We start from the raw sequence: 26,688 nt of genomic DNA, 5'->3' as shown, positions 1-26,688 counted from the left end.
CCAGGCGTACTTCTTCGGGGAGGCTATTCCACAGTTCGGGGGCCACTACAGAAAAGGCCCTAGATCGAGTAACTGTCCTCCGGGCTTCTCAATGGGTTGGTACCCGGAGGAGGGCCTTAGATGCTGAGCGATGTGACCGGGTAGGTTCATAGCGGGAGAGGTGTTCCATAAGATATTGCGGTCCCACGCCGTGTAAGGCTTTATAGGTCAAAACCAGCACCTTGAATCTGGCTCGGAAACAAATAGGTAGCCAGTGCAAACGGGCCAGAACAGGTGTTATATGTGCTGACCGGCTGGTCCTCGTCAGCAGTCTGGCTGCTGCGTTTTGCACTAGCTGAAGCTTCCGAACTGTCTTCAAGGGCAGCCCTACGTAGAGCGCATTACAGTAATCCAGCCTAGAAGTTACCAGACCATGAACAACTGAGGCGAGGTCATCTCTGTCCAGATAGGGGCGTAGCTGGGCTACCAACCAAAGGTGGTAGAACGCATTCCTTGCCACTGAGGCCACTTGCGCCTCAAGAGACAAGGAAGGATCGAAAAGAACTCCCAGACTACGAACCTGTTCCTTCAAGGGAAGTGTAACCCCATCTAGAACAGGGTGAACGTCCACCATGTGGGCAGGGAAGGCACTCACCAACAGTGTCTCAGTCTTGTCTGGATTGAGTCTCAGTTTATTAGCTCTCATCCAGTCCATTATCGCGGTCAGGCAATGATTCAGCACATCCACAGACTCACCTGTAGAAGATGAAAAGGAGAAATAGAGCTGCGTGTCATCAGCGTACTGGTGGCAACGCACTCCAAAACTCCCGATGACGGCACCCAGAGGCTGCATGTAGATGTTAAAAAGCATGGGGGACAAAATCAACCCCTGAGGGACTCCACAATGGAGAGTCCAAGGTGTCGAGCAATGTTCCCCAAGTACTACCTTCTGGCGATGATCCGCCAAGTAGGAGCGGAACCACTGCCAAGCAGTGCCTCCAACTCCCAACTCCACGAGTCTCCCCAGAAGGATACCATGGTCGATGGTATCAAACGCCGCTGAGAGATCAAGGAGAATCAACAGAGTCACACTCCCTCTGTCCCTCTCCCGACAGAGGTCATCGTACAGGGCGACCAAGGCTGTTTCAGTGACAAAACCAGGCCTAAAACCGGATTGAAACGGATCCAGATAATCAGTCTCATCCAAGAGCACCTGGAGCTGATTGGCAACCACCCGCTCCAGAACCTTGCCCAAAAAGGGGATATTTGCCACCGGTCTATAATTGTTCAAGTTATCTGGCGGCTGACGCAGCTCTAATCAGGAGCTTGCGATTGCGGCTTCCTGGCCCGCTCCGCGGCATTTTTTCCTGACTTCTTCGGCTTACTTACATAAGAAGCCTGTGCATACGGCTTCCTTTGCCTCCTGAAGCTCAGTGACGTTACGGGAGACCGCGACTGCGGTTCTCCACCCCTCAGCAAGCCACCTAGAATTAACTGAGAGCTTGCGGCTGCTGCTCTCAGTATTGCTGCCACTTTACCTTTTTCACGGCAGCTCCAGAGCCTGCAGCTGCAGCTCTGTGTCAGAGCCCCTATCTGGGGGGGTTGCTCCGCCTCCCCCGGCTTGTCTGCGGCATCTTAAGCCTACCACAACTGCCTTTAGAGCCCGCAGCTGCGGCTCATTCTTTCCCTCGTTTGCTGAGCCCAATCGTGCTCTCGCAGCCCAGCAGCCCCAGAGTTTTGGTTTGAGACTGTTTTGTGCTTGCTGGTGCGTTCCTATGACCGCCATTGCTTCTTTATCACCCCAAGATTCTCTGATTGGCCAATTTTCCTGCCGTTTTTTGCGGCCGCCATTTCACCCGGCGTATAAGACAACCCCCGACTTTTGAGAAGATTTTCCTGGGTTAAAAAGTCGTCTTATACGCCGGAATATACGGTATGTAAAGGATAAGTGTCCAATCACTCTGACAGGGTAAAAATCAATCAGTGGTTCTTAACCTGGGGTGCACGCACCCCTGGGGGTATGAGACATTTTTTCTAGGGGTGCGAGGCCCAACCAAAGATTTTAGAAAACTGTCGTTTATCTTAGCTAAGTTAGGCTAAAACACACATAAAAAAAAAATGAACGGTATTTTTTCAGGGGGTGCGAGAGCATATTTTGGAAATCCAAGGGGTGCTGGCATTGGAAAAAGTTGAGAACCACTGTACTACATGGAGACAATAATCAAAGGAGGATGAGGGAGATGGAACAGTTCATCAATAAGGCACCAACTTTTCTCAAGTACCAGTGTGGACAGCAGGGAAGTTACACAAATAAAACAAGAATACAAAAACATGGATTTTAATCAATAGCCAAGAATAGTTTCTATTGAAGCCTCCATTTAGACCCTATTGAAATCCATGATTCTATAATTTCTTTTTATATTTGTTTTATTTATATTGCTGGTTTTACAATCTTTGTATTGATGTCTAAATTATATTATTATTATTATTATTATTTGCGGTGGGGAACAGCTGAGGTTGGGTTGAAGGGCAGGATATAAATAAAATAATAATACCAATAAAAATAAGTTCATGTATGCTTTTTTGGTAGTAACAAGGTATTATTATATGCATGTTTGTTTATTACTAGCAGCCTTGTACCAAGCATTGCTCAGGGATTTTAAGAAACCAGAAAATCAGTGCAGTTTTGATAGGTTAAAGTCTACCACCTTGATTCAAAATAGCATCCAACTGTATCCGAACATAGACAAAGCCTGCTCCTTGATCTGAAGAACCATCACCCAAAATTTAGTTATGACATCTTAAGAGGTGTCCAAATGCATGGCAAACACATAACTTTCCAAAATATGTAGCGGATGCTTCTACAAAATATTAGAACTACTGTAATAGAGCTTCAAGTGCCCTCCCACTTAGTTCAGATCCACACCTATTTAGCTTCAGCAACTATGTAACAATCACTGGCTCTACCATGCACTCTGTATGAAATGAAGCATTTATATTTCATTGACATACTTTGACAACCTTAGTTATTTAAATCTTGCTATATGCTACTGCAAGATCAAAGTGATAAGATAATACCAGGAACAGGAACAGGTCTCTCTATAGAACATTTATGTTATGAAGCAACCATACAAATGGTTAAGACTATGTCTTAAATCCACAGGCATCCCGAGTGGATGCTCTCTGTGCCTAATCTACTGCCGTCTCCTTTACCCCCTCTCAAATCTATTCTGGAGGATTGGGAGACCATCCATAACAGTGTGGGATGTAGCATGGACAGCTCCCAGGCAACTGGCAAAAATCAGCTCTGCCCCACCACTGGCAGCTTTCACTGGATCAAAGAGCCTTCTGCAAGCAGGCAGAGCAACTCTGTAGCAAGCACATGACAACTTAATCTCTGTATGTCCTAAAACATAAAGCCCTACTGGATATGTCATTTGATCAATTTTAAGCTAACTTGACTGAGTTCTTTGAATATGAGTTCCTTGCTATTCAGGAGACAATTTCACATTTCTAGAAAATACATATATTAAATTAGCCTATATAAAACAGCAGTGACCTCTATTTCCTCCTCTGAAGGAGGAAAATGACGGAATAACTTACCTTTGTCAGAACGGTTCAACAGAAAATATTTAACTATAGCTGCAAACTCCGAGAAGACAACCCAGCGATTAGAAAAATCACTAAAATTATGCCTATATTCAGTACAGAAAATGTATTGGCTTAATTAAGACAAACAGGCATAAGGTATATATCTTCAGAATTCCACAACCAATATAAAAAAGGAAACAATCAAAGAAATGGCTCAAGTGAGACATGTAAGCCTGCAAGGTTTATCATATGTAATACTTTTAAGGTAGTTTATCTTCCAATTCTCATTAGCCATAAAGAATGGGCGCTCTGTCAGGCTGATCTAGGTCATATACTTGCAAGGGAGGATTCATGCTTTCTGTATGAATCACAAGGTGCACCAGGTATGTACAAGGACAAAATATGAGCAAACACAGGGATTCTGGAAAAAATACAATCCACTTTCATTGTCTATTTTTATTAATATTTATGCTTTGATCTCCAACAAACAGTTACATGCTTTAACCTAATAAGAATCTGACCAGGCAAACTCTGGAAACAGGAAATTAGTATATGGTAGTTGAGAATATAAAGCAAGTTCAGTGGTAAGACATATCTGAATATGAGCAGTTCCAGGTAGATTTTCTTAGATGGAGATAATATGTATGCGTTACTTTTACAAACAGAATCATATAATACTTACTGGTGTTGTGGTTGATATAATAGACTCCAACTTGGGGGTCATATGCCTCTTCCCATCCCAATGGTAATTCATCACTTATGCAGTCAGCAAAGGTTAGTGATTTAGTATACCTGAAATGAAAATCATGTCAGTATTTCGATCACACCAAATTGACCAAGTAGTAGTTAAGAACAAAATCAAGGGCAGTCTTTCAATAAAATTTATTAAGGGGAAAAGTAGTTTGCATATCAAAGGCTTAATTTTTAGCAATACTCCTACAATTTTTCTCATTTTCCCCATTTACTCAACGCAGAAAGTTGATTTCAATATTCTTCCTAGACAAAGTTCCTAGTTTTAGCTCTGACTCAGCAAGTACTCATTCAGAAAGAGAACATGAAGAACTCTTATAAACAAATTCTGACCCCACCATTGAACAAGCAAGCCTGCCAGTAGAGGAGTCTTATTTAAAAAATATGTAGGCATGTAGGAGCAAGTTATGTTTGAATTATGGTGTGTGAATTGTGTGGATTAACACTGTGTGATGGAGAATAAGGGGAAGAGAAATATTAGACTATGTCATGTGACTTTTATACAGTAGGGTCCTGCTTACCGGCGCTTCGCATTCTGGAGTTCCGCTAATGCGGCAGCGGGAAAGTCCCCTTTCTAAAGCAGATTTTGAGGCATTTTGCGACATTTTCACGCGACGGCCCCATTATAGTCTATGAGTTCCGCTTTACAGTGATTTCCGCTTTATGGCAGGGGCCTGGTCCCTAACCCACGGTATAAACAGGGCCCTACTGTAATTGACAAACTAGATTTTTTTCTTACAGTTTTAGAGCTCCACAAACTGAAAGCCTAAACACTTGGGTATCTAGATCAAACCACCCTCTAAACTACCTTTCTTTAATTTTTCAAGTACAGATAAGAAAAGCTACATAAAGAATCAGCTTGATTCACTCATTCTATATACAATTAAATAACCATTTTTAATGTATAAAGCTCCACTTTTTACCATAGTTCTGCAATTAAATTCGAACAGAAAATACCACCCAGGAACATTTATGACTAAGGCATTAGTTGAAACAATCCAAGTTGCTTTTAAATCCTGTGGATTTCAATGAAAGATTAGGGAATGCTGAAGTCCTGCTAGATCACACACACGAACAACTGGGCTCTGTACCTCCACAATGGTACCTTATATCCCTATCATGAATCCTATTGATTTATAATGAGGACCAACAAAGATTACACCAGCAAGCCTTTCAGATCTCCCAGAGAGTTTACAACCAAGCATCAAAGATTTAGATTATGTATCCTATGCCAGTAAGTAAAGGAGCAGTATTTAACATGGAACACCCTCCTCTAATTATTTTCAAATTATGTATCCAAGCAGCACCTACAATCAAAAGTCTTTACAAGTGCAAGATGTCAGTAACAAACTAAAGTAACTGATTAAAACCAGGTATTATGTGTCCTTCAACTGCGATAATGCCTCTTGTTTGCCTGGATGGAGGGACTCGTGTGTGTGTGTGTGTGTGTGTGTGTGTGTGTGTGTGTGTGTGTGTGAGTGAGTGTGTGTGTGTGTGTGTGTGAGTGAGAGAGAGAGAGAGAGAGAGAGAGAGTATGCAGAAGCTTCTGTCTTTTTATGATGACAGGAATATAGCCTACTGTACAAGGTAAGAGCCAGATCTGCTGCTGTGCCCACTTTTGCCTCTGGCCCTACCTGTCAGCAGCATAGAGCCCAAGAAGGTTGCCCACAAAGGAATGAAGCCATTGGCCTGAAAAAGGTTCCCTGTCCCTGAAATAGCTCAATTCACATTAACCCTAATAAATACACAAACTACAGACACACACGTACATACTAAATGAATCATACTACATTGAAATAGCTAACAATTTTGGCTGTAGATTTCCCCCTCATAGCGTGAAACTAATTTATTAAAATATAAAATATGTACATTTATAAAGACTAGATTTCCAGTCTGCTTTTGATAACAATAAAATATACATTACAATTTTACCCCACCCCTCCAACTAAAGTGAACAGCAGGCCTCTCACCTCCAGGAATTACCTGCATATACCACCCCATCCCAAGTAAATCTAGTGCACAAGAGCTACCTTAATTTGAATAACTTGCCATAATATGATCAAGACTGTGCAGAGCAATGGAGACATCTGAGGATTCTGATGCTTCCAGTGTATTCTTAGGGAGATGAAGATTGGATCAATAATACAACTGCTCTACCTGGACATATATTTGCCATAAAAGAAGCACCATGGGAAGCAGAGTAGCACCCCAGTTCCCACTACTTTCAATGCCAAAAACATATGCTGAACAGGCCCTGTATGTTTAACAAAGCTGAGTAGTCTTTCACTCATTGTTACTCAATCATATTGCTTTGCTGGATTCCAAAATGTTATGAGGGAATTCATTATTTTCAGATATCTTATTTAATTGCCTTTCATAAGACAATTGTCCTGCTCCTTCCATATCCGCTTTAAATCTTGCTTCCCAAAAATGTAATAATAGGGTTGCCAGGTCAGAAGCATCCCAAACCCTGAGATTTCAGGTGTGGGCCCCAGTGATGTCACAAGGGTGGGCCCAAGTGATGGCATTAAGCATTATACGTTAAGCATCAACCACAGTTGCTTAGAGCATACAATTCAAACAAAAACATTTCTCTGATTGGAAATTAAGAAATCTTAGCTAAAAGATGGAGCCTGGATAGGGAACATTTAATCTAGTCTACTTGCTTCTGGCAACAAGGGTTTAAGTGCCCTCAGGCCAGGCCAGTCGCCAGAAGGCCATTGTAGGAAGAAAGGAGCCTTGTGTCATGGAGGTGTTAGATGGGAGCACTCGAAGAGTAAAGATGGATGCCCCTGATGGCTGCAATTCTAAACACACTAATTCCGATAGAACTCAATCGGACTTACTTCTGAGCAGATATGGCTTGGATTGTACTGTTGGTAAAGCTTGACTAGGGATCCACTGCAAAGATATCCATATGCAAGCAGGGTTGGCAACCCCCTGCCTGGAATGCCCTGCCTGTACCTTTTAACATGCCTGCTCCAAACGTCTTTACAGATTTGACCCTTCACTTCAGAAAGAGGTGTGAGAAATGAGTAAGAAGATTCTCTACCCTTTCCTACCTACTCTCTGGGCTGCTATAAACTCACTTTGACAATTCCAGTGAGTAATAATTGACAGAGGGAAAACACACACGGTTTGGTCTACAGGCAGCAGCTTGGGAACAACAATTGCAGCCACACTTCCCAGTACGTGAATTGGGAATTCTCTTTTACCACTATTAGGCAAGAAACAAAAAGTCATGCAAACAACAAGGTGCATCATCAGTGAGTTTAGGGGGGTTGAGCTGAGCACATGCAACCACTTTTGTTGTTTCTATGGATGTAAGCAAATGAGGTTAAAGGTAAATAAAATGCAAACAGAAAAACAAAAACAAAACAGTGATGATTTCCTAAATGCAACCACAACAAAATTCCTATAAGTAAGGGCAGAACACTCAGCATCCCACAAACAGGATTCCTAAACAAAAACAAAAACTAAAAAAATCCTGGCAGCCAGTCAGCCAAGGTCACAGAAATTCCCATGCAACACAACTTGACCTGGGGGCTGCAGTTAGTGCAGAATGCTGTGGCATGATTGCTGACATGAGTGAGACCCTGTCAGCACACAATACCTCTGCTCTGAAATCTGCACTGGTTGCCGATTTGCTACCAGGCAAAGTTCAAAGTGTGCTTTCCATGTTATGGGTGCCACACAGTAAGAACGTAAGAAGAGCCTGCTGGATCAGGCCAGTGGCCCATCTAGTCCATCATACTGTTCTCACAGTGGCCACCCACAAACAGGACCCGAGTGCAAGAACACTCTCCCCTCCTGAGGCTTCCGGCAACTGGTTTTCAGAAACATACCGCCTCTGACTAGGGTGGCAGAGCACAGCCAACATGGCTAGTAGCCATTGATAGCCCTGTCCTCCATGAATTTGTCTAATCTTCTTTTAAAGCCATCCAAGCTCGTGGCCATTACTGCGGCCATTCCATAGTTTAACTATGCGCTGAGTAAAGAAGTACTTCCTTTTGTCTGTCCTGAATCTTCCAACATTCAGCTTCTTTGAATGTCCATGAGTTCGAGTATTATGAGAGGGAGAAAAATATTTCTCTATTCACTTTCTCAATGCCATGCATAATTTTATACACTTCTATCATGTCTCCTCTGACCCGCCTTTTCTCTAAACTAAAAAGCCCCAAAGCCCCCTCTACAGTAACTGATCCATTTTTGGATTCTTTAACATTTACTACATCTCTTGTTAGAGCAGACAGCATACCTATTTTTCCTCCCACTGCCTTTCCTCATAAGGGAGTCGCTCCACCCCCTTGATCATTCTGGTTGCCCTCTTCTGAACCTTTTCCAACTCTATAATATCCTTTTTGAGATGAGGCGACCAGAACTGTACACAGTATTCCAAATGCGGCCGCACCATAGATTTATACAACGGCAGTATGATATCGGCTGTTCTTTGCTATGTTCACTCAAAAGTCCCATTAATTTACAGTACAATCCTAACCATGTCTACTCAAAAATAAGTGCTATTGAATTCAGTGGGGTTTACTCTGGGTATGTGTGATTAGCATTGCAGCTTTACTGCCAGGAAAGCCAGTACTGGTCTAAAGCTTCATTTTGGGAAGGTTTTCAAACCCCTGCCCTCTTCAACAGCCAGGGAAAATTTAAACTTGTTTGACTTCTGCACACAAGAAAGGAAAAAGACTAAAATGTATATACTTACTCAAATTATAAAACAATAGTTTTCCGACATTGCAATGTGGTCTCGGTACTGCCTGGAGGTCAACACTTATTGGATGCAAACCTGAAAGGGCAGGCTTAGAGCAGCCAACTATGAGTTCATTTAACAGACATTGCGGGGGGGGGTTGCTGACATTCTGATGTGTATCTCAAGAACCAGACCACTTAGAAACATAATTTTTGATTTTTAAATGCAAGCTGAGAGTCCAGAGAGTAAGGTGACTTACTCAGAGAGTAATCCAGAGACTCTGGGGGCAAACCAGACACCTGGCGACCCTAAACAGAAGTCATACTATCATCTATTATCCTTGCTGTTAATTCAGCCATTTCCCAAGCCACAGATTTAAACCTGATGTACATCCTTCCCCCCTACAGTAACTGATCCATTTTTGGATTCTTTAACATTTACTACATCTCTTGTTAGAGCAGACAGCATACCTATTTTTCCTCCCACTGCCTTTCTTTTAAGTTATTTTTCCAATAGAATTTGAAAAGCAAAAAGGCAAAAGGATTATTTTTTTAAGTGGCAATTTTAAACGATTAAAAAACAACCAGCTTAATTATTCATTTCATTCAAGCTTAAACAAGGAAAAGAGTTGGCCTCTCCCCACTGCCTAAGGTTAATTCACATGCATGCTTGCAATAAATCAGATTGCCACAGCCCTGCTCTTCATCTAGACTTTGAGATTAGCTACATTGCTATTTAAACAGGTAATTCGAGAAGCTGGGACAATCTTCAGTAAGAATGATGCCAGTTTTATTTATTGGTTCAGTTTTATTTATTGATTGATTTTTTTTAAAATCCTTTTGCAATTCCGACATCTTAGAGTTCCTCTTTCAACAAGACTTTTAAGTATAGACCTTATCCCAGTCTGCATCTGTGTTGGAATTGCTTTTTAATATATTTTTAAACCTTCTTTTTAAAAATCATTTTAAATCTTTTAAAAAATGTTTTTAAAGATGTTTCGTTTTACTATGTTTTGAATGGTTGTTGCATTTTAATATATTTTAAAGTCTGTTTTTATGATGTTTTAAAGTGTTTTTATTATTTTGTTTGTCGCCCTGGGCTCCTACTGGGAGAAAGAGTGGGATATAAATCAAATAAATCAATAAATCAATAAATCAATAAATAAATACATTGTCACCTACATTTTTTAGCTTACATATTTTGGTCACTTCAGCACAATTATATTAAAAATTAACCAGAAATGCTCCTGGGAAGAGTGAAAGCCCTACAACTCAAACATCTGAAAATGCTTTTATTATTATTATTATTATTTTTAAAAAATGAAAAACTGTTCAATGCTTCCCCAAAAGCAACTTGCAATACTAAAGCATTTAAAATTGTTATTTCTTTATTTTATTAGGAGCATTTATTACCTGCCCTTCACCAGAGGGTTCTAGAGCAAGTTACACAATAATAAAATAAAGTACAAGACATAAATAATAAAAACAGCTCAAATCAATTCATCATAACTAGTATAAAATCACTAGTGGCAGAGTGAATAATCAATCAAACATTCTCAAAAGCTTGGGTAAAAAGGTAGAAGTATGATAAAAAAGAAAAGAAAACAAGATCAACAGACAAGCATTACTAAAACAATAAAATCACACCAATAAAATCCCTACATCCAATAAAGCTGGGGTACCACCACTGAAAATGCCAGTCTACCTGAGTGTAAGGATTAAATAATATTTTTGTAATTTTAATCTTTAATCATGCTTTACAAAGAAATCTATTGTGGTTTCTGGCTGGTCTGTGACCAAAATAAATTTTATTCATTCATTCATTCATTCTATTGTGGTTTGCTTGGTTTTATTGTGAACAAGAGTTAAAAAAATTTCCCCTATTTTGCACTTGTTGTACAATTTTGTATAGACTGGTCTTCAACCATAATAAAAACAAATCAACCAATCAATCAATCTACCAGGCTACTTTTGCAACTGTTTTGACAGAGAAAAATGGACTGCCTTCAAGTCGATCCCAACTTATGGCTACCTATGAATAGGGTTTTCATTGTAAGAGGTATTCAGAGGGGGTTTACCATTGCCTTCCTCTGAGGCTAGTCCTCCCCAGCTGGCTAGGGCCTGCTCAGCTTGCCACAGCTGCACAAGCCAGCCCCTTCCTTGTCCGCAACTTCCAGCTGGGGGGCAACTGGGCTCCTTAGGACTATGCAGCTTGCCCACGGCTGCAGAGGTGGCAGGGCACGTAACCCCTGAGCCACTCACTGTGGGGGTGATCTTTAGCTGGCCCTTTACACCCAGGAGACACGAGTGGGGATTTGAACTCATAGACTCTGGACTCCCAGCCAGGCTCTCCTCCCCACTGTGTTATACCAGCTGATATTGGAACTGTTTTACCCACATATATATTTTAAATGACACAGAGCTAACACTATATGTGGCCTATTTTTCCAATAATAGAAACATAACTATAAGTACTATAATGGATGGTAAAAAAAATTCCTGGTTTATTCAATCACTACTGATGATGCACTAAATAGAATTGGGCCAATTATGGGGCGCTATTTAAGAAAATGTATAGATCATTGAATAAAAATTTGTAAAAACCTAAGCAGTTTACATAATAGTATGAAATGTTTATAGGAAAATACTGACAAAGTAAACATACTTTAAGAACGAGTATACACAATAAAACTATCAAAATGTAACTAAAATTGATAGAGTTTAAACACAAGTATGCATAATCTTACTATATCATATTTATGTAAGCATCACACTACCTGTGAACACTTCTGTGCAGGCGTATGTCTGCGCTGAACTGTTCACAAGTAGTGTGACACATAGGGGCAAGGAGAGGCAAACCTTGGCCACGATGGCAGCGAGGTGGCGGCAGTGACAATAATGATGAGAGGGGCGGCTGGGAAGCTTAGTCAGCTTGAGCCTGGGCCTAGTCAGGTCCTCCTAGGCTGGTGGGCGAGTAAGTGAGTGATCAGCAGCAGCAAAGCCATAATGTAAGTGGGGAGCGGTAAGGGGAGGCTCAGAGACCTGTGGGGGGTGGGGTAGCTTTGGAGACCCTTGGAGGAGAAGTTTTGTAGATCTGTGGAGAGGGAGGGTGAGGGTTTGGAGACCCTTGGAGGGGCAGTGGGAGAGCTTCGGCAACCAGTGTGCATGTGGGGGGGGGCTTTGGCAACCTGTGTGGGGTAGGGTTGGTGAGGGGGTAAGGGAATGGCTAGGGGCAGAGGTGGTGGAGGCAGTGGTATGGGGCAGCATGCCAGAGGTGATGGTGATATGGCTAGGGGGCACCTGGCAGAGGGGATGGGGGAGACCATGGCGGTGCTATAGCGTGAGGTCTAGATGGGGTTGGCAAGCAAAGCAAGCAGGGGCAGCAGCCCCTGGTAAATTACATATCTGCGTAGACTTGCCTAAATAAAAAGGTTTTTAGCAGGTGTTGAAAACTAGTATCAGCACCCTGCCTAACATTAGTAGGCAGGGAGTTCCAGAGCAGAGGTGCCGTCACACCATATGTATAGATTTCAGATTCTCTAAACTTCCTCTTTAGAAAGCTTCCATCTTCCTTTCCCTTTGAGTGAATACATTGATAGGTAGACACAGACACGTACTAACCATCAGACTGTAGGTGAAAACAGAGTAAGTAAGAGTCTGATCAAACCGACCTGGAAACAGTGTTGATGCACACATAACACTGCCTACACACACACACTCACTACAACTGCAGCATAGTTCATCCTACCCTTTCCAGCTGGTCTTACCAATTTAGGACTTATCAACTTTGGCTAGTGCAGCTGACAGCCATGTTTTAAAACCAAATTCAAACCCAGGTTTCAAATACTGGCTAAGTCATTTTTATATGTAAACATATTTCAGTGACAGGAACAAACCTGTCAGAGAGGGTGCTGATGGCAGTCTGGAACACTCACAAAAGGAACTCATTGCAAACATATAATTAGGCTCTTGGCTGTGCCTTTAGGCACCCATGTTCTCCGACAGTGCCAAGACAGAAAGCACACTTGAGCAACCAGAATGCTCTACTGTGCTGCCTTGTCAAACAATACATCATTCTGTGAGCTGCTGCATCTGCAGGCTTGGGGCAGGGGGCAGAGACAACACCCAGATAGAGGATGCCATAGCATATTAGGATTTCTCTGTATTATGTATCCACCTGCTCCAGTGTGGAAACGTCGCCCAGCTTAAAGGGTACAGCTCTCTAGGGGCATCCTCACTATGTGTTTTCCAAAACACAACAGCAATGGGGCAGACCATCCTAGGAAGAAAGAGGTGGGGAGGCTGGAGGGCTTCAATCAAGTATCCGTGTATGCTCTCAAGTTATGAGATGCAAGGTTGACTGACTGCACAGAGGGTTGGATCCAAAGTTCAACATCCACAAAGAAAAGGGTTCCTTCCATCCATGGAAGGCTTTTTGATCCAGCAAAGGGAATCTACCAGCTAAGGGAAGAGCTGACTTTTATAGATTCCTCCCTTCTCCTCAGTGCCACCTCATACATTGTTCAGGAGCAATTTTTTGAGGGCAAAGGGGCTGAAAGGGGAACTGGCATCCCCCCTTTTCTGGTGGGAGTGAAGTCTGAGTTCAAGCCAGTGTTTCTTATAAACTGCGTACTAATCTATGTGCACACATGGATAACATGAAGGTATTTATTATTTAAAATGTTTGCATTTGTAAGTATTTAAAAATTCAGTATCTGCAGATCAGTCTGCTCTAATGCTCATCCCTCTAATGCCTTGTGCTGGGAGGAAGGACGGGATACAAATTTATTATTATTATTATTATTAATATTATTAATATTATTATTATTATTAATAATAATAATAATTTAATAATTATTATAATAATAATTTAAAAAGTAGCAACTGAATAAGGACTAATGGACAATTTTGAGGATCTGGCAGTACGGAGCTCCATATTATTAAGAAGGAATAACACTTCAAGAAATATAGATCAAGTTCATGTATTTTAAAATTGTAATTTTAAATAAGCTTTATCATCAATATACTTCAGATAGCCCAAGCTCTGATATGCAATTGCCCTGCTTTAAGGGAAGAAGCCTTAATCATTTGAAGAAGAAAAGGCATGATACATATCGGAGTAGCCTCTTACAATTTGGTGTGTGTGTACAAACGTGTGTGCAAGACTGTGGGTGTATCTCCTCAGTTGCTGTGGAAAGACATAGTATATAAGGAAAACACATCTGATGGCCTAGCCCTAGACAACTAAACAAAGCAGATTTACACAAAACAGTAAAAGACCACACATTAAGTAAACGCCATTTTCAGAAACAAAATTACAAGAGGTATTGGAACAGAAACATTGTCTAGCCAAGTGTGTGCTATTCTACCAGCATGTACCTAACCCATGTATAAATTGGCCACAAGAAGCATTGCAAATTTTCTTAAAATTAAAAGGCAGGATATAAATATTCTAAAACTGCAATCCCAGGTATGTTTACTCAAAAGTAAGCCCCACCGAGTTCAATGAAATTACTCCCAGATAAATGTGTATGGGCTTACAGCCTAAATAAGTGCACACCTAAAAATTGTAGATTTGGGTTATAGTCCTACTCAGAGTAGACCAATTGAAATTAATGAACCTAAATTAGTTATTTCTATTAAATTCAATGGATCTACTCTGATTAGAACTAACATTGAATACCACCCTGTGCATGCAATAAACATGTTTACAAAGACTTCAACCATGGAGATGAGCACTCACCAGTGTCATGTAAATTTGCTGCTGTTCCTTGTTGAGCAGACTGACTGCAGCATAACCAGGTTTGCCTCATACTAAATGTACATAGTGGTCCTTAAACCTAACTAATCAAAGCATCATGTAGTACAACAGTTTATGTTAAGGAAAAAATAAATAAATAGAAAGTAATGTTTAATCCCTTCTACTAAGTATACCTAATTTCCCAATGGGCAAACATGCCCCACTTACCTCCAGTCTATATCCTGAAATGATATAGTTCTGGAAGGCAGCACCATGTGATTTTTTTTTAAAAGTATGTGTAATTCAGTCCATACAGGTGCAAATGCAAAGGACATTTTACCAACTTCCCTAGGAAGCTGTGTTAGTTAATGGGGAATGGGACATTTTAGGGTGTTACATAGAAACCTGTCCCTACCACCACAAAAGCTACAGCTAATAATTTTTTTCAGTCCAGGATAAAAAGTAAGTGTAAGAATCTTGCCATTACTGACATTGAAATGAATGAATGTACAGTAGGGGCCCACTTTATGGCGTTCCGCTTTACGGCGCTTCGTTCATGCAGTGGTTTTCAATTAGGGAAAGGCCCCGCTCTTACAGCGCTTGTTCCGCTAATACGGCGGTTTTTTTCCGTCGCGTGTCATTTTGACATCATTTTCGCGCGACACAGCCCATTATAGTCTATGGGGCCCCGCTTTACAGCGAGGGCCTGGTCCCTAACCCGCCGTATTAGCGGGGCCCTACTGTACACAAAATGCATTTGATGTCCAAAGAATCCTGGGAAGTGTAGTTTGTGAAGGGTGCTGAGAGTGGCTAGGAGACTCCTATTCCCAACAGTGCTCCAGTGGCCAGAGTGGTTTAATAGTCAGCCTCTCTTCCCAGAGAATTCTGGGGACTGTAGCTCTGTGAGGGGTGTAGGTGGTCTCCTAACAGCTCTCAGCACCCTTCACAAACTACACTTCCCAGGATTCTTTGGGGGAAGCCATGACTAGTGTGGATGTGGCCAGGGAACAAAACATTTCTATAATGTCTAGGGTGGATGTCTAGTGTGGATGTGGTTAGGGAACAAAATATTACATTTCTATAATGTTTCCTTCCCCTTTTCTCCATCTGTACACAGGCGCAGAGTGGTAAGCGGCAGTAACGCAGCCAAAGCTCTGCTCACGGCCGGAGTTTGATTCCAACAGAAGGAGGAAGTCGAATCTCCGGTAAAAGGGGTCGAGGTCCACTCAGCCTTCCATCCATCCGTGGTCGGTAAAACGAGTACCCGGCATATGCTGGGGGGTAAAGAAAGGCCAGGGAAGGAGCTGGCAACCCCACCCTATATGTACGTCTGCCTAGTAAACGGTGCAAGACGTCACCCTAAGAGTCGGAAACAACTCGCACTATAAGTGCGGGGACAACTTTACCTTTACACAGGATAAAAATCTTTTGTCCTGCAAGCTTTATTCAGTTTGACTAACAATGGCTTTCTGTGAATATTTTGCTAAATATATCTTACACATCTCCATGTTTATCTCTGTTTTAGATGTAAGAGTTTGGTACACCCATACATACATGTGAGCAGACTACTGAATCCATCCATTCCTTTTTTTTGCTGGAGACAGGTCATGTACACAGATATTTGCAAGAAGTTCCCTGCAATCACACCTGACATTATTCTACATGTGTGTGGAGGGGAGGGCACATGTATAAAATAGCCATAGACATCCACCCATTCTCCACTGCAAGGGCCTACAGGGAGTACTTGTCCTGAATCTCAGAATACTTTTTTGAAAAGCAAACAGTAGTTTCATGTTCCATACACCCAGTACTTGTGAGAGATGTTTCATTGAGTCCGTTGCTGAGGTGACAAACCACAAAACGAAATTATGAAATGCAGTGATTTTGTTTCTTGGATCCCAATAGGAGTCTCCCGAAAGGCTACATGGTACCAAGCAATGCCATTAGAACTGTATGACTGTGTTAAAACATGCATCCCAAGCTAAGCATGCTCTGTGGCAACAGTCTTCACCTTTTCCAGATGCTTCAGGATCCAACATTAATTAGAACATGCAACATAGAATCTAATTTTTAAATTAATTTTTCCCTTGTAGACAGTAATCTTTTTCTTTCTCCCAATGTGTACACATGTACACATATACATACTTCTTCTCGCTGGCTCATTTCAGACATCTCTAGTGGTTTGAACAAACGGGAACACACTACGGCCGGCATACTTGCTTCTTCACTTCCTGGTTTGCCTAACCGTAGCTCATCACGATGTCTGAATTGGACAAATTATTATTAGTTCTAATATAAACCATGATTTGGAAACCCTGGTTTGGAGGCAATCCTCATTGCCCCTAATCACAATTTGCTCAATTCAGATGTTACAGCCAATTATGATTAGAGAAAACCAGAAAGAGGACATAATCTGCACAGGTGAAGGAATAACAGAAGTAAGCTTGTGAACCCAAGGAATATTCTGAATCCTCAAAAGTAATTATCTGGAGAATTCATTAATTCCGAACTGAGCTTGTCTCTGACTTTCCCTCTTTTTCTTCTACAGTTAGTCTTCTTCTGCCCACAGGATTAAAAAAAAAATAAGCATCCCCCAAAGAAAACAATAGTAGTGGTGCTACTGTGACACACATTAGGTTATAACCCACCACTTGAAATCCAATGCTCTTTGGTAATAAAGTGGACTTAGGCACACATGCTTGTTTGGAGCTGTGATTTCAGCCCTGGCCATGAGAGTCCATGAGAGGAAACAACTCTTAGAGGAAGCAACTCTTAGCAAAGATGGACAAGTAGCCTTTTTTAATTTGCTCTTACCAACCACATTTGAAGAGCAGCCTCTTGGATACAAAAATTTACACCAAAAAATAAATTAGACAAAGACTAATATTATTTCTGTTTCTCAGAACGTAAAATTTCTTGAGGATTACTTGTCAACCAACTAACATGAAAATGTATTTCAATTCAATTGATTCAATTTACATAAATAAATCTGCATACAATCAAACCTCATAGGGTCCTTTTTGCTATATACTGAAGGAAATATGTTTTTGTTTGTGCAGTTCAAGTCATCTTTACCATTTTCAGTTTGCCATTACAGTAGCAATCAGAACAAAATAGAACCAAAACAAACAGCATGCTCACTAATTAAGTACCTCCCAGCCAACTAAACAACTAAATCTTTAATAGATTGCCATTTAAACTGATTAAAGCTTGTAATCCCATTAATACAGAAAAAGCTAGCCACTGTATTTTTCAGTTTAAATAAAAACTCTTATCTCTTTGTGAAAAGTTGATTTAAACCAGTTTCATCACAGACCACTATTATCTACTATAATCATAGGTTGCATTGACATTTTTAAGAATAAATGTAGGAAAACAGATTTTCTCTTTTTAGCTGAGTCACAAATATTTTTGAATTACTGTAAGAAATTAGAAGAATTTAGGCTTTGCCATGTCCAACATTGATCCACATTAGTTTCACAATCTTAAGACCAGATGATGATGATTTAAAGTGCAAGTAAATGTTGTTATACTAAGTTGTGACTACTTAGAATGTGGAACATCCCTTATATATCACTGGAATAAGTAGAAGGCTAGCAAGAGAAAAATTCCAATGATTGAATTGATCTAAGAAGCAGGTGACCCTAATTCTCATTCTAAATCTGCACTCTGAAGACAAATATCACATGCAGCAGGAAGTAAATTTCTAAGTGCAATGGAGCAACATAAAATCATTTTGTCAAACTAAACTTATTTTTATTTAATTTCTAAGACTATTTATGGGTCACCTTTTGGGGCATAGCATTTTCAAGGCAGCTTACACAATATAAAATCACATAATCATAAAAAACAGGAGCAGCATTATTAATCTTTTTAAAGCATAGGCCAATGTAAAATATAAAAAATTGGTTTGTAACATTACTTAGCACACAGAGAGTTAATTTAAATAGAATGAAGGCCTTATTTAAGAGGCAACCCAAAATAAATAGGGTTTTTAAAACCCACTGAAGAATTTGCAGTGTAAGTGTCAAACACACTTCTGTGAGGAAGGAGTTTCACAATGTGGAGGCCACCATAGAAAAGGCATTCTCTTGTGTCTACCAAGTGAATTGACTTAACAGGCAGCTTATGGAGCATGACCTCTGCAGTGTAGGCAGTCTTTCAAATAGAACACCACTTGCCATTTTACAGACAGTGCTGTATCCTAGATAATGCTCCCAAGCTGCAAACTTGATCTTTTAAGGGGAGATTAATCCCAAAACCAGATGGGCTCCTCTATCCAGATCAATCAACTTCTCCACCCGACAATACCTCCATCATGTCAGAATTAAGTTCAGGTTGTTCATCCTCATCTTCCCAAAACCACCTCCAAAAATCTGTTTTAAGAGTTCTACTGTCTTCCTAGGATTTACAGATTGAAAGGAGAGGTAGTACTAGGCATCATCCATCTAAAGGTTACACTGTAGCCCCAAACTCTGGATGACTCTCCCAGCAGTTCCATGTTGATGTCAAAAGCATGGGAGATAGGATGGATCCTTGGGGATTCCATGGTCATGGGGGTGGAACAGGACAGCCCCCCCCACCATCACCTTCTAGGACCATAATCATCTTCTGGGAGCCAGCATATCATGCCTCACAACCCCAACCCCATGCAGCAGCCTAGAAGGCTCAGGTAGCCTCGGTGGCTTGGAATGCGTTCTACCATCTTCGATTGGTAGCCCAACTACACCCCTATCTGTGCGGTGACGACCTCGCCTCAGTTGTTCATGCTCTAGTGACCTCTAGACTGGATTACTGTAATGCACTCTACGTGGGGCTGCCCTTGAAGATGGTTCGGAAGCTGCAGCTAGTGCAAAACGCAGCAGCCAGACTGTTGACGAGGACCAATCGGTCCTCACATATTACACCTGTTCTGGCCCGCTTGCACTGGTTGCCGATTTGTTTCCGGGCCAGATTCAAGGTGCTGGTATTGACCTATAAAGCCTTACACGGTGTGGGCCCGCAATACCTGATGGAACACCTCTCCCGCTATGAACCTACCCGTGCACTTCGTTTGACATCTAAGGCCCTCCTCCGAGTACCGACTCATCGAGAAGCTCGGAGGGTAATGACAAGATCCAGGGCCTTTTCGGTGGTGGCCCCCGAATTGTGGAACAGTCTCCCCGAGCAGGTACGCCTGGCGCCTACGTTGTTATCCTTTCGGCGCCAGGCTAAAACCTTCCTATTCTCCCAGGCATTTTAATGCATTTTATATATTTTAATGTTTTAGTTATCTCAATATTGTTTAGTGTTATTATGTATCTGTATTTTATATCTAGTGATTTTTGTTGATTTATTGTAGTATTGTATGTTGTACACCGCCCAGGGAGCCATTGGCTATGGGCGGTTTATAAATGAAATTAAATAAATAAATAAATAAATAAATAAAATAAGGATACTGTGTTCAATGTTATCAAATGCTAGAGAAAGGTCCAAATGAACCAAGAAATTGCACCCCTGCCCAGTTCTCGGCCTAAGTGATCCACCTGAATAATCAAGACTCTTTCCCAAAACCTTGTCAAAAGGTAGATTGGAATGGATCAAAATAATCAATATTCTCCAAGACTGCCTGGAGTTGAGAGGTCACCAGTCTTATGAAGACCTTCAAATAAGGAGATTCACTGCAGAATAACTCTGATATCTAATATATGTTCAGATTTCCCCTAAGCTTTGAAAACAGCAGAGAGGGAGGAAAGTAAGGGTAGAGTAGATCTAGCATTACCAATGGTTATTTGTTACTTCCAGAAACTAAGAAGCAACTGAACTGACAGGCAACCTCAAAATCTTAAATATTTGCTCTCTTTACAGCTGGAAAGATATTTTGAACCTAGTAGTTTGGGTAACTGGAAAAATTCAAGATAGATTTCTGGAATTCAACAAGCCAGTCTAGCTGTAATTGTAGCCAATGAAATTAAAGGGGAAATTTAAAAGACTGTATGGACACTTGAGTAGAACAAGAAACTCAGACAGACTCTTCTGATTACAACAAACCTGCCCAGAAAAGGAAGACTAGAAGACTCATTGACCAGAGTGAAACATCTACTTCAGGCACACTGAGCAGATGACATTATCAGCTTACCAATACAGCTGATGAAAGCTCCCAGCCCATTTTTTCGTAGGGGTCAAATTTAATCTACCAATAGAAAAATACAGGTTTTCATAACACTCAGAGTTGTAAGACTTACCAAAGAAAGCAGTACAAAGTAAAATCATCTATCCCTCTAATCCTTCTCTTGATTTTACATTCTCACTTTGTCCAAAAGCAATTTGCAATTGTCTTTTCTTACAACACACCAACACATTACTCCTCAGTTTTATTTTCCCAGTATTCTGAAATGCATCACAGCAAGTAGCATAATTATTGAACTACCTTCCTCACACTTCTCACAGCACTGTAGCCAGGGTTATGACAAAAATGGGGGCAGTGACAGAGGCTTCTTTTCCCACTACAGTAATATCTCAGTTAACAAATCTTCCTTTTGTTAAGAAGCTCCTTTTAACAAAGTCTTGTTTGGGTGTGGGGTCATGGGGGGGCACACTTTGACACAGTCAGAATGTAGGTTGTCTACTGGATTGTGGCTGCTGAAGGCAGCTCTCTCACCATAGCTGGAATGGCACTCCTTGCCAGGTAGCACAGACACCTCTGCAGTAAACTGCGCTTCAGGTGCCCTGGAAGCACTATTTACTGCAGACATGTCCGCTCGAGTGTAGGGGAAGATGGCAGAGAGAGAGAGAGAGAGAGAGAGACCAAGCACAGGGTGATGATGATGTCTGCCTCTTGCCTGCCTGCTCAAGTGTACGGAGAGGAGAACTGCTTAAAGCTTTAGATTGCTATAGCAAGATGCTACATGATAAGAGAAACAAGGCAAGGCAGGCTTCCCTGGATGCATTTTGGAAGAAGCCTTCAAGTGGTCTGTGTGCAAGGCTTACCTGACCCAGTTGTTTCATTTCAGATATACGTGCTGTTAGTTTTGAATAAAAGGTTTGCTGAAATATGTTGAACTGCTTTTCTTTTTTGTGGTGCAGGAACCTAGCCCTGTTCTTTCCATGTTATTCCTACATCTGGTACCAAAGTTTCTGTTAAAGAAGTAATGTCCAGGAACACATTAATATTGTTACCACCTTCTCTGGCACAAGCTCAGTGCAAAGTTTCCCTCAAAGCGTGATTCCAATTATTGTATCTCAGGAAGCATATGGCATGGTATAAGTGGTGCTCCTGTGGAAATAGAACTGCACTCAACATAAATTACACACTTTGTTTGCACTTTTATAGGCATTTACTAAGTAGTAGCTTAACACTAAAAAGAAATTTATATTCACCTATAGATCTGCCCAAGCACAGAACTGTATTGGGGCTGAGAGGTACTTTTATAGGAGGAGCATAATTTAAGGCATCACTGAAGTCCTCTTTGGATATTCCGCCTCATGGCCTGCCCCTCCCATGTATCCTTGCCATCCATGCATTTGGAACGTATATGAAGAGGGGTGCCAGCTTCCCTTATGATGATAAACCTGTATGCACAGGGTTCTATGTCATAGGAAGACAGACATAACTGCACAATGACTGGATTGGGGGGGAAGGGAAGTGCAGCCCCATTCTCCCGCTTCACACAGCTGCTAATTAGGGGCACAGGGAGCTGCCTTATACGGAGGGTGTAGTCAGACAACATTTTTTCCAATTTTCCCATCGTTTGTTTACCTGATAATTTTTGCTTTTTACTTGATCTTTCACATGACACAAAAGTCACTTCTGAAAATCTAGCGGAATCTGGTTGAAGTTTAGCATTCATTTCTGTGTTTATTGCTTCCAGAAAAAATCTGTTTGCATCCCCATTAATCGAGAAAATTGCAAGAGCAAAGTGATGAAATTTGGGCTGATATAATAGTATACAGTCTTTTCCTGCCATAGGGGAACAGAAGTGTGCATGTGAGGAAAGGGTGGGGGATTAGTGCATGTCCAATGATGTTCTTTTTTGTGTCACAACATGCCCAGTGGTGTGAATGAAATTTAGTGCGACATGGCGGTATATCAGTCAAAAAGTCACAGTGCCACAAGGCGACAGGTACTGCAGTGTGAAAGGAATGTTAGAAATTGGGACAGAAGCAGTACCATTATAATCAGTAAAACTAATGCAGTAAACCCCATGTCTGAATGTAGCCTGAGTCAGACCATTGGTCCATCTAACTTAGTACTGGTACCGGCACTCCAGGATTTTAGCTAGGAATCCTTCCCAGCTCTTCCTATGCTGGAGATTGAGCCTGGAACCTTCTGCATGCAGACCAAATGCTCTGCTACTGAGTCATGGCCCTTCCCCAAATCCTTTGAGAGGAAAGAACACTCAAATAGGGCTTCAGTTGAGTTGCATTAAGCTTGAAAAAGAGAGGTTAGTGCTTTTTTTAAAAAACAACAACAAAAACTAAAGGGTACTTTTCCTGTAAACTTAAGGGTTTCATTTTGAGGGTAGTATGTTTTGACAAACGAAGTCAGTGAGGTCTGGTTCACCCATGTTTTATACATAGTTTGATTTCTTATTACCTATATAGTTGATATATGAACTACTGGAAAGCATGGTTTGAAGGCAATGCAAAAATTGCATCTCTGGTGCTTGATAGCAATCAGCCACTCATATATGCAAGTAACTATTTAATGCTATAGTCACTGAATGATGAGCATGTATGTGTAAGCCAGCTAGCAGTCAACCACAGGCGATTCTCTACATACAGTTAAGTTTACTCACAGCTCTAAAAGAATAAATAGATAAAAGGGGTCCAAAATTCTTTTACAGTGCAAAATGCTTATTCTGTTTACGTATTTCTGAGAGAGTTTTTAACAAGAAGCATGCTTTCTAACTTTAGAGAAGGCATTGGAGTGTTTCCAGCTAGAGCATATCCCATCTGGAGAAACAAAATTTTGGGTCATTACACATTTTTAAAGGCCCAAGAGACATAGCTTCCGATTAAGAAAATATTTTTCTTGAATGCTCTGACAAAGCCACAATAGAGTATTTCCCAGTATCTCAATCAGTCCCATTTTCAAAACTATCAGGAGCCCCAATGCAAAGCTAAACCATTTTTAAAATTATCCACTACAATGCAGTTTTATTCTGAAAGATAACAGCTCTCAACTATATGTACATTCACTTAGAAGAAAGTTCCACTGAATTCAGTGGCATATACTTTCTCATACATGTTTGTAAATTTGCAGACTAGACACCTATTAAAACCAAACCAACAAAGGAAAAAACCCCACTTTCTATCCCTAGAGTAATTCTGTTAGATTGAAGACACATTGGCCACATATAGAAGTTATGCTAAACTATGGTTTAACTCCACAGTATAAAAATGTATATAAAAAATTTGATGTGCATAGAATTGCAGCCCTTCAGATTTCTTCCCCCCCCCCGATCTATCCCAGAGTGTTGGCTTGTAAACCCACAAGCCAGAATGCAAACTAGTGTCAGGAACTTGTTTTGATGTTTAAATTTAAGTTGTGCACTGCTTAGAGCAATATTAGGCAAATTATAAATAAGAACTAGCAACAGATTGAAATAGTTTAGAATACCACTGAATTTATACTAATAAGAGTATTTTGGAATTAGTGCAGGCCTAGCCTCTTTGTTACAATCATAGCAAGTTAATGCTTATGAGTAGACACGTATAGGATTGCACCATTAAATATACAACTATTCTTTGACTAGTCAAGTGACAAAGAGTATTTTTTGGTGTGAAATGGTCAACAGTAATTGATAATTTTGGCAATATGCCTAACCCTTACTAAACTGTTCAGGGAGAAAGAGGAAATAGTAACAGCACAATTTATTGACAAATGACAAGCATTACAACTGAGGCCATTTTTTAGAGTTAGAGTCTCCAGCAACTATCCAATAGTCTGGAAGATGTTACAGAGCAAATGAGATGCCTTTTTTTACCATACTGAGTGAACATAGGCCAGCAGATGAAGTTTGTTTCATAGATGATCTGTGCTCAGATTCTTATTCAGCCATGAACTAATCCTGGGTCTGCTGCAGTGAACATTCCTACTCCCATTCATACACCTCTTAAGATGCAGATTGCCTAATAAGAATGTTATTTTAATGCAAGTTCACACAAGTTCATGTTTTGTTTTCTATTAATGTGAAGGTAGGATTGTGGGATGGATATTTCTGCTCATGTTGTAGAGGAACAGAATGCTGCTAGAAATCAGTTGTTTTTACTGTACATGTTTCTATGTATATACCTGTGTTTGCAGCCTAGATGGTTGACTAGGTATCCAGCTAGTGCTGCCTCCAGTATGCTATATTTTCATGAACTCTGAGAGGCCTACTGTCCAGCTATGGATTAATGGGACAGTTGTTTAAGGGTCACAGTTTGGAGGACTAGCCTCTCTGGCATCATTGCAGCCCTATATCCATATATCTTTAGTATATAGTTCAGTAGTTTGTGGACATTAGTAAATGTAAGGGAGACAGCAAGGACAAAATTGATGCAAATGCAAACCTCCAAGCTAAAAGGAACATGCAACAGGCAACAAGGATGTTATTGTAAGGAGCTGGGGATAGTGTACCCATTAGGATCATAGGCTAACTATGAACTGGATGCCCCTATTTCACCTCAGTTCAGCCAGATGAGGCTACCACCTTGCTGAAGCTAAGCAAGTCTGGGACTGGTCAGGGTCTTAATGGGAGACTGCCTGGGAACCACATGTATGCTGCCTTGGGTTCCATGATGAAAGAAAAGCAGGATATAAATAAGAAAATAAACAAATAAAAATTAGCTTTGTAGGTATGCAACCCATTCTCTCAGCCTTCACTTTCACCTGTATATCTGTCTGCCATATCGAACAACGACAGATTATTCCATGCTCAAATGAAATATGTTTTGCTGTCTGTATAGTGCCTAATTTGAAAAAAGCTTCAGGGAAGCTTGAAATGAGTGTGAAGTACTTCTCATTATGTCTACTACAGGAATGTACCACTGGTCTCACCTGAAAGGTGATTTTCATAGGAAGGGGCCATCACTGTGGGAAATAGTTCCACCTATCGTGCGAAGGCAAGAATGTTTTTGAAGTCAAGACTAGGGACGTCATGCCCCTCCCACTCTCCAGTTCATTCGTAGCGAGTCTAAAAGAGATATCTAAAAATACAAGAACAAGGCCAACAGGCCCGCCAGGAAAATAACATAATAGTCACATGCATAACAACATGACTCTAACATAACTTCATAACATAACAGAACTAAAAGTCTTGACTTCACTCTTACATTTAAATATAATATGGAAACAATAACATGTAACCCATTGATAAAATCGCTAGTCATCCTCCAACTGGGAGGGTCGTGATGGCCCCTTCCTATGAAAATCACCTTTCAGGTGAGACCAATGGTACATTTTCCATAGGAAGTGGGCCATCACTGTGGGATGTACCAAAGCAACCCATATAGGGAGGGACCACCCACATGTTAATCCTTATTAAGAACCTGTTGCAACACTCGTCTGCCAAAAGAAGCATCAGCAGAGGCATAACGATCAATTTTATAATGACTTATAAACGAGTGTGGGGAAGACCAGACTGCGGCCCTACAAATATCGGCAACAGGAGCATTAGTAGCAAAAGCAGCCGAAGTGGCAGCTGACCTAGTAGAATGAGCTGTTATACTAGCAGGAACTGGCAGCTTCAGGGACTCATATGCTAAGGTAATGCATGCCCTTAACCAACGGGATAAGGTAGGATTGGATACTTTATGCCCCATAGACCCTGGATGAAAGGATACAAACAGAGACTCCGTTCGTCGAATCTCTTGGGTCCTAGACAGGTAGGTCTTGAGAGCCCTCCGGACATCCAACGAATGCCAAGCCTTCTCGAGAGGATGGGTAGGATTCGGGCAAAAGG

At 41.0% G+C, this 26,688-nt stretch overlaps 1 protein-coding gene across 1 annotated transcript in view; it reads right to left on the bottom strand.

Annotated features, from left to right (window-relative positions):
* WWC1 (WW and C2 domain containing 1) overlaps positions 1–26,688 on the bottom strand; it is a 135,312-nt gene that overhangs the window by 50,953 nt on the left and 57,671 nt on the right. Inside the window, exon 2 of the mRNA XM_061616803.1 lies at positions 4,253–4,362. Coding sequence (XP_061472787.1) covers positions 4,253–4,362 — 110 coding nt within the window. The remainder of the gene's footprint in view (positions 1–4,252; positions 4,363–26,688) is intronic.

This window comes from Rhineura floridana, chromosome 3 (genome assembly GCF_030035675.1).
Source record: "Rhineura floridana isolate rRhiFlo1 chromosome 3, rRhiFlo1.hap2, whole genome shotgun sequence".
Lineage (NCBI taxonomy): Eukaryota > Metazoa > Chordata > Lepidosauria > Squamata > Rhineuridae > Rhineura > Rhineura floridana.
The sequence above is the reverse complement of the archived record's forward strand: the minus strand, read 5'-3'. Positions and strand labels throughout refer to the sequence as shown.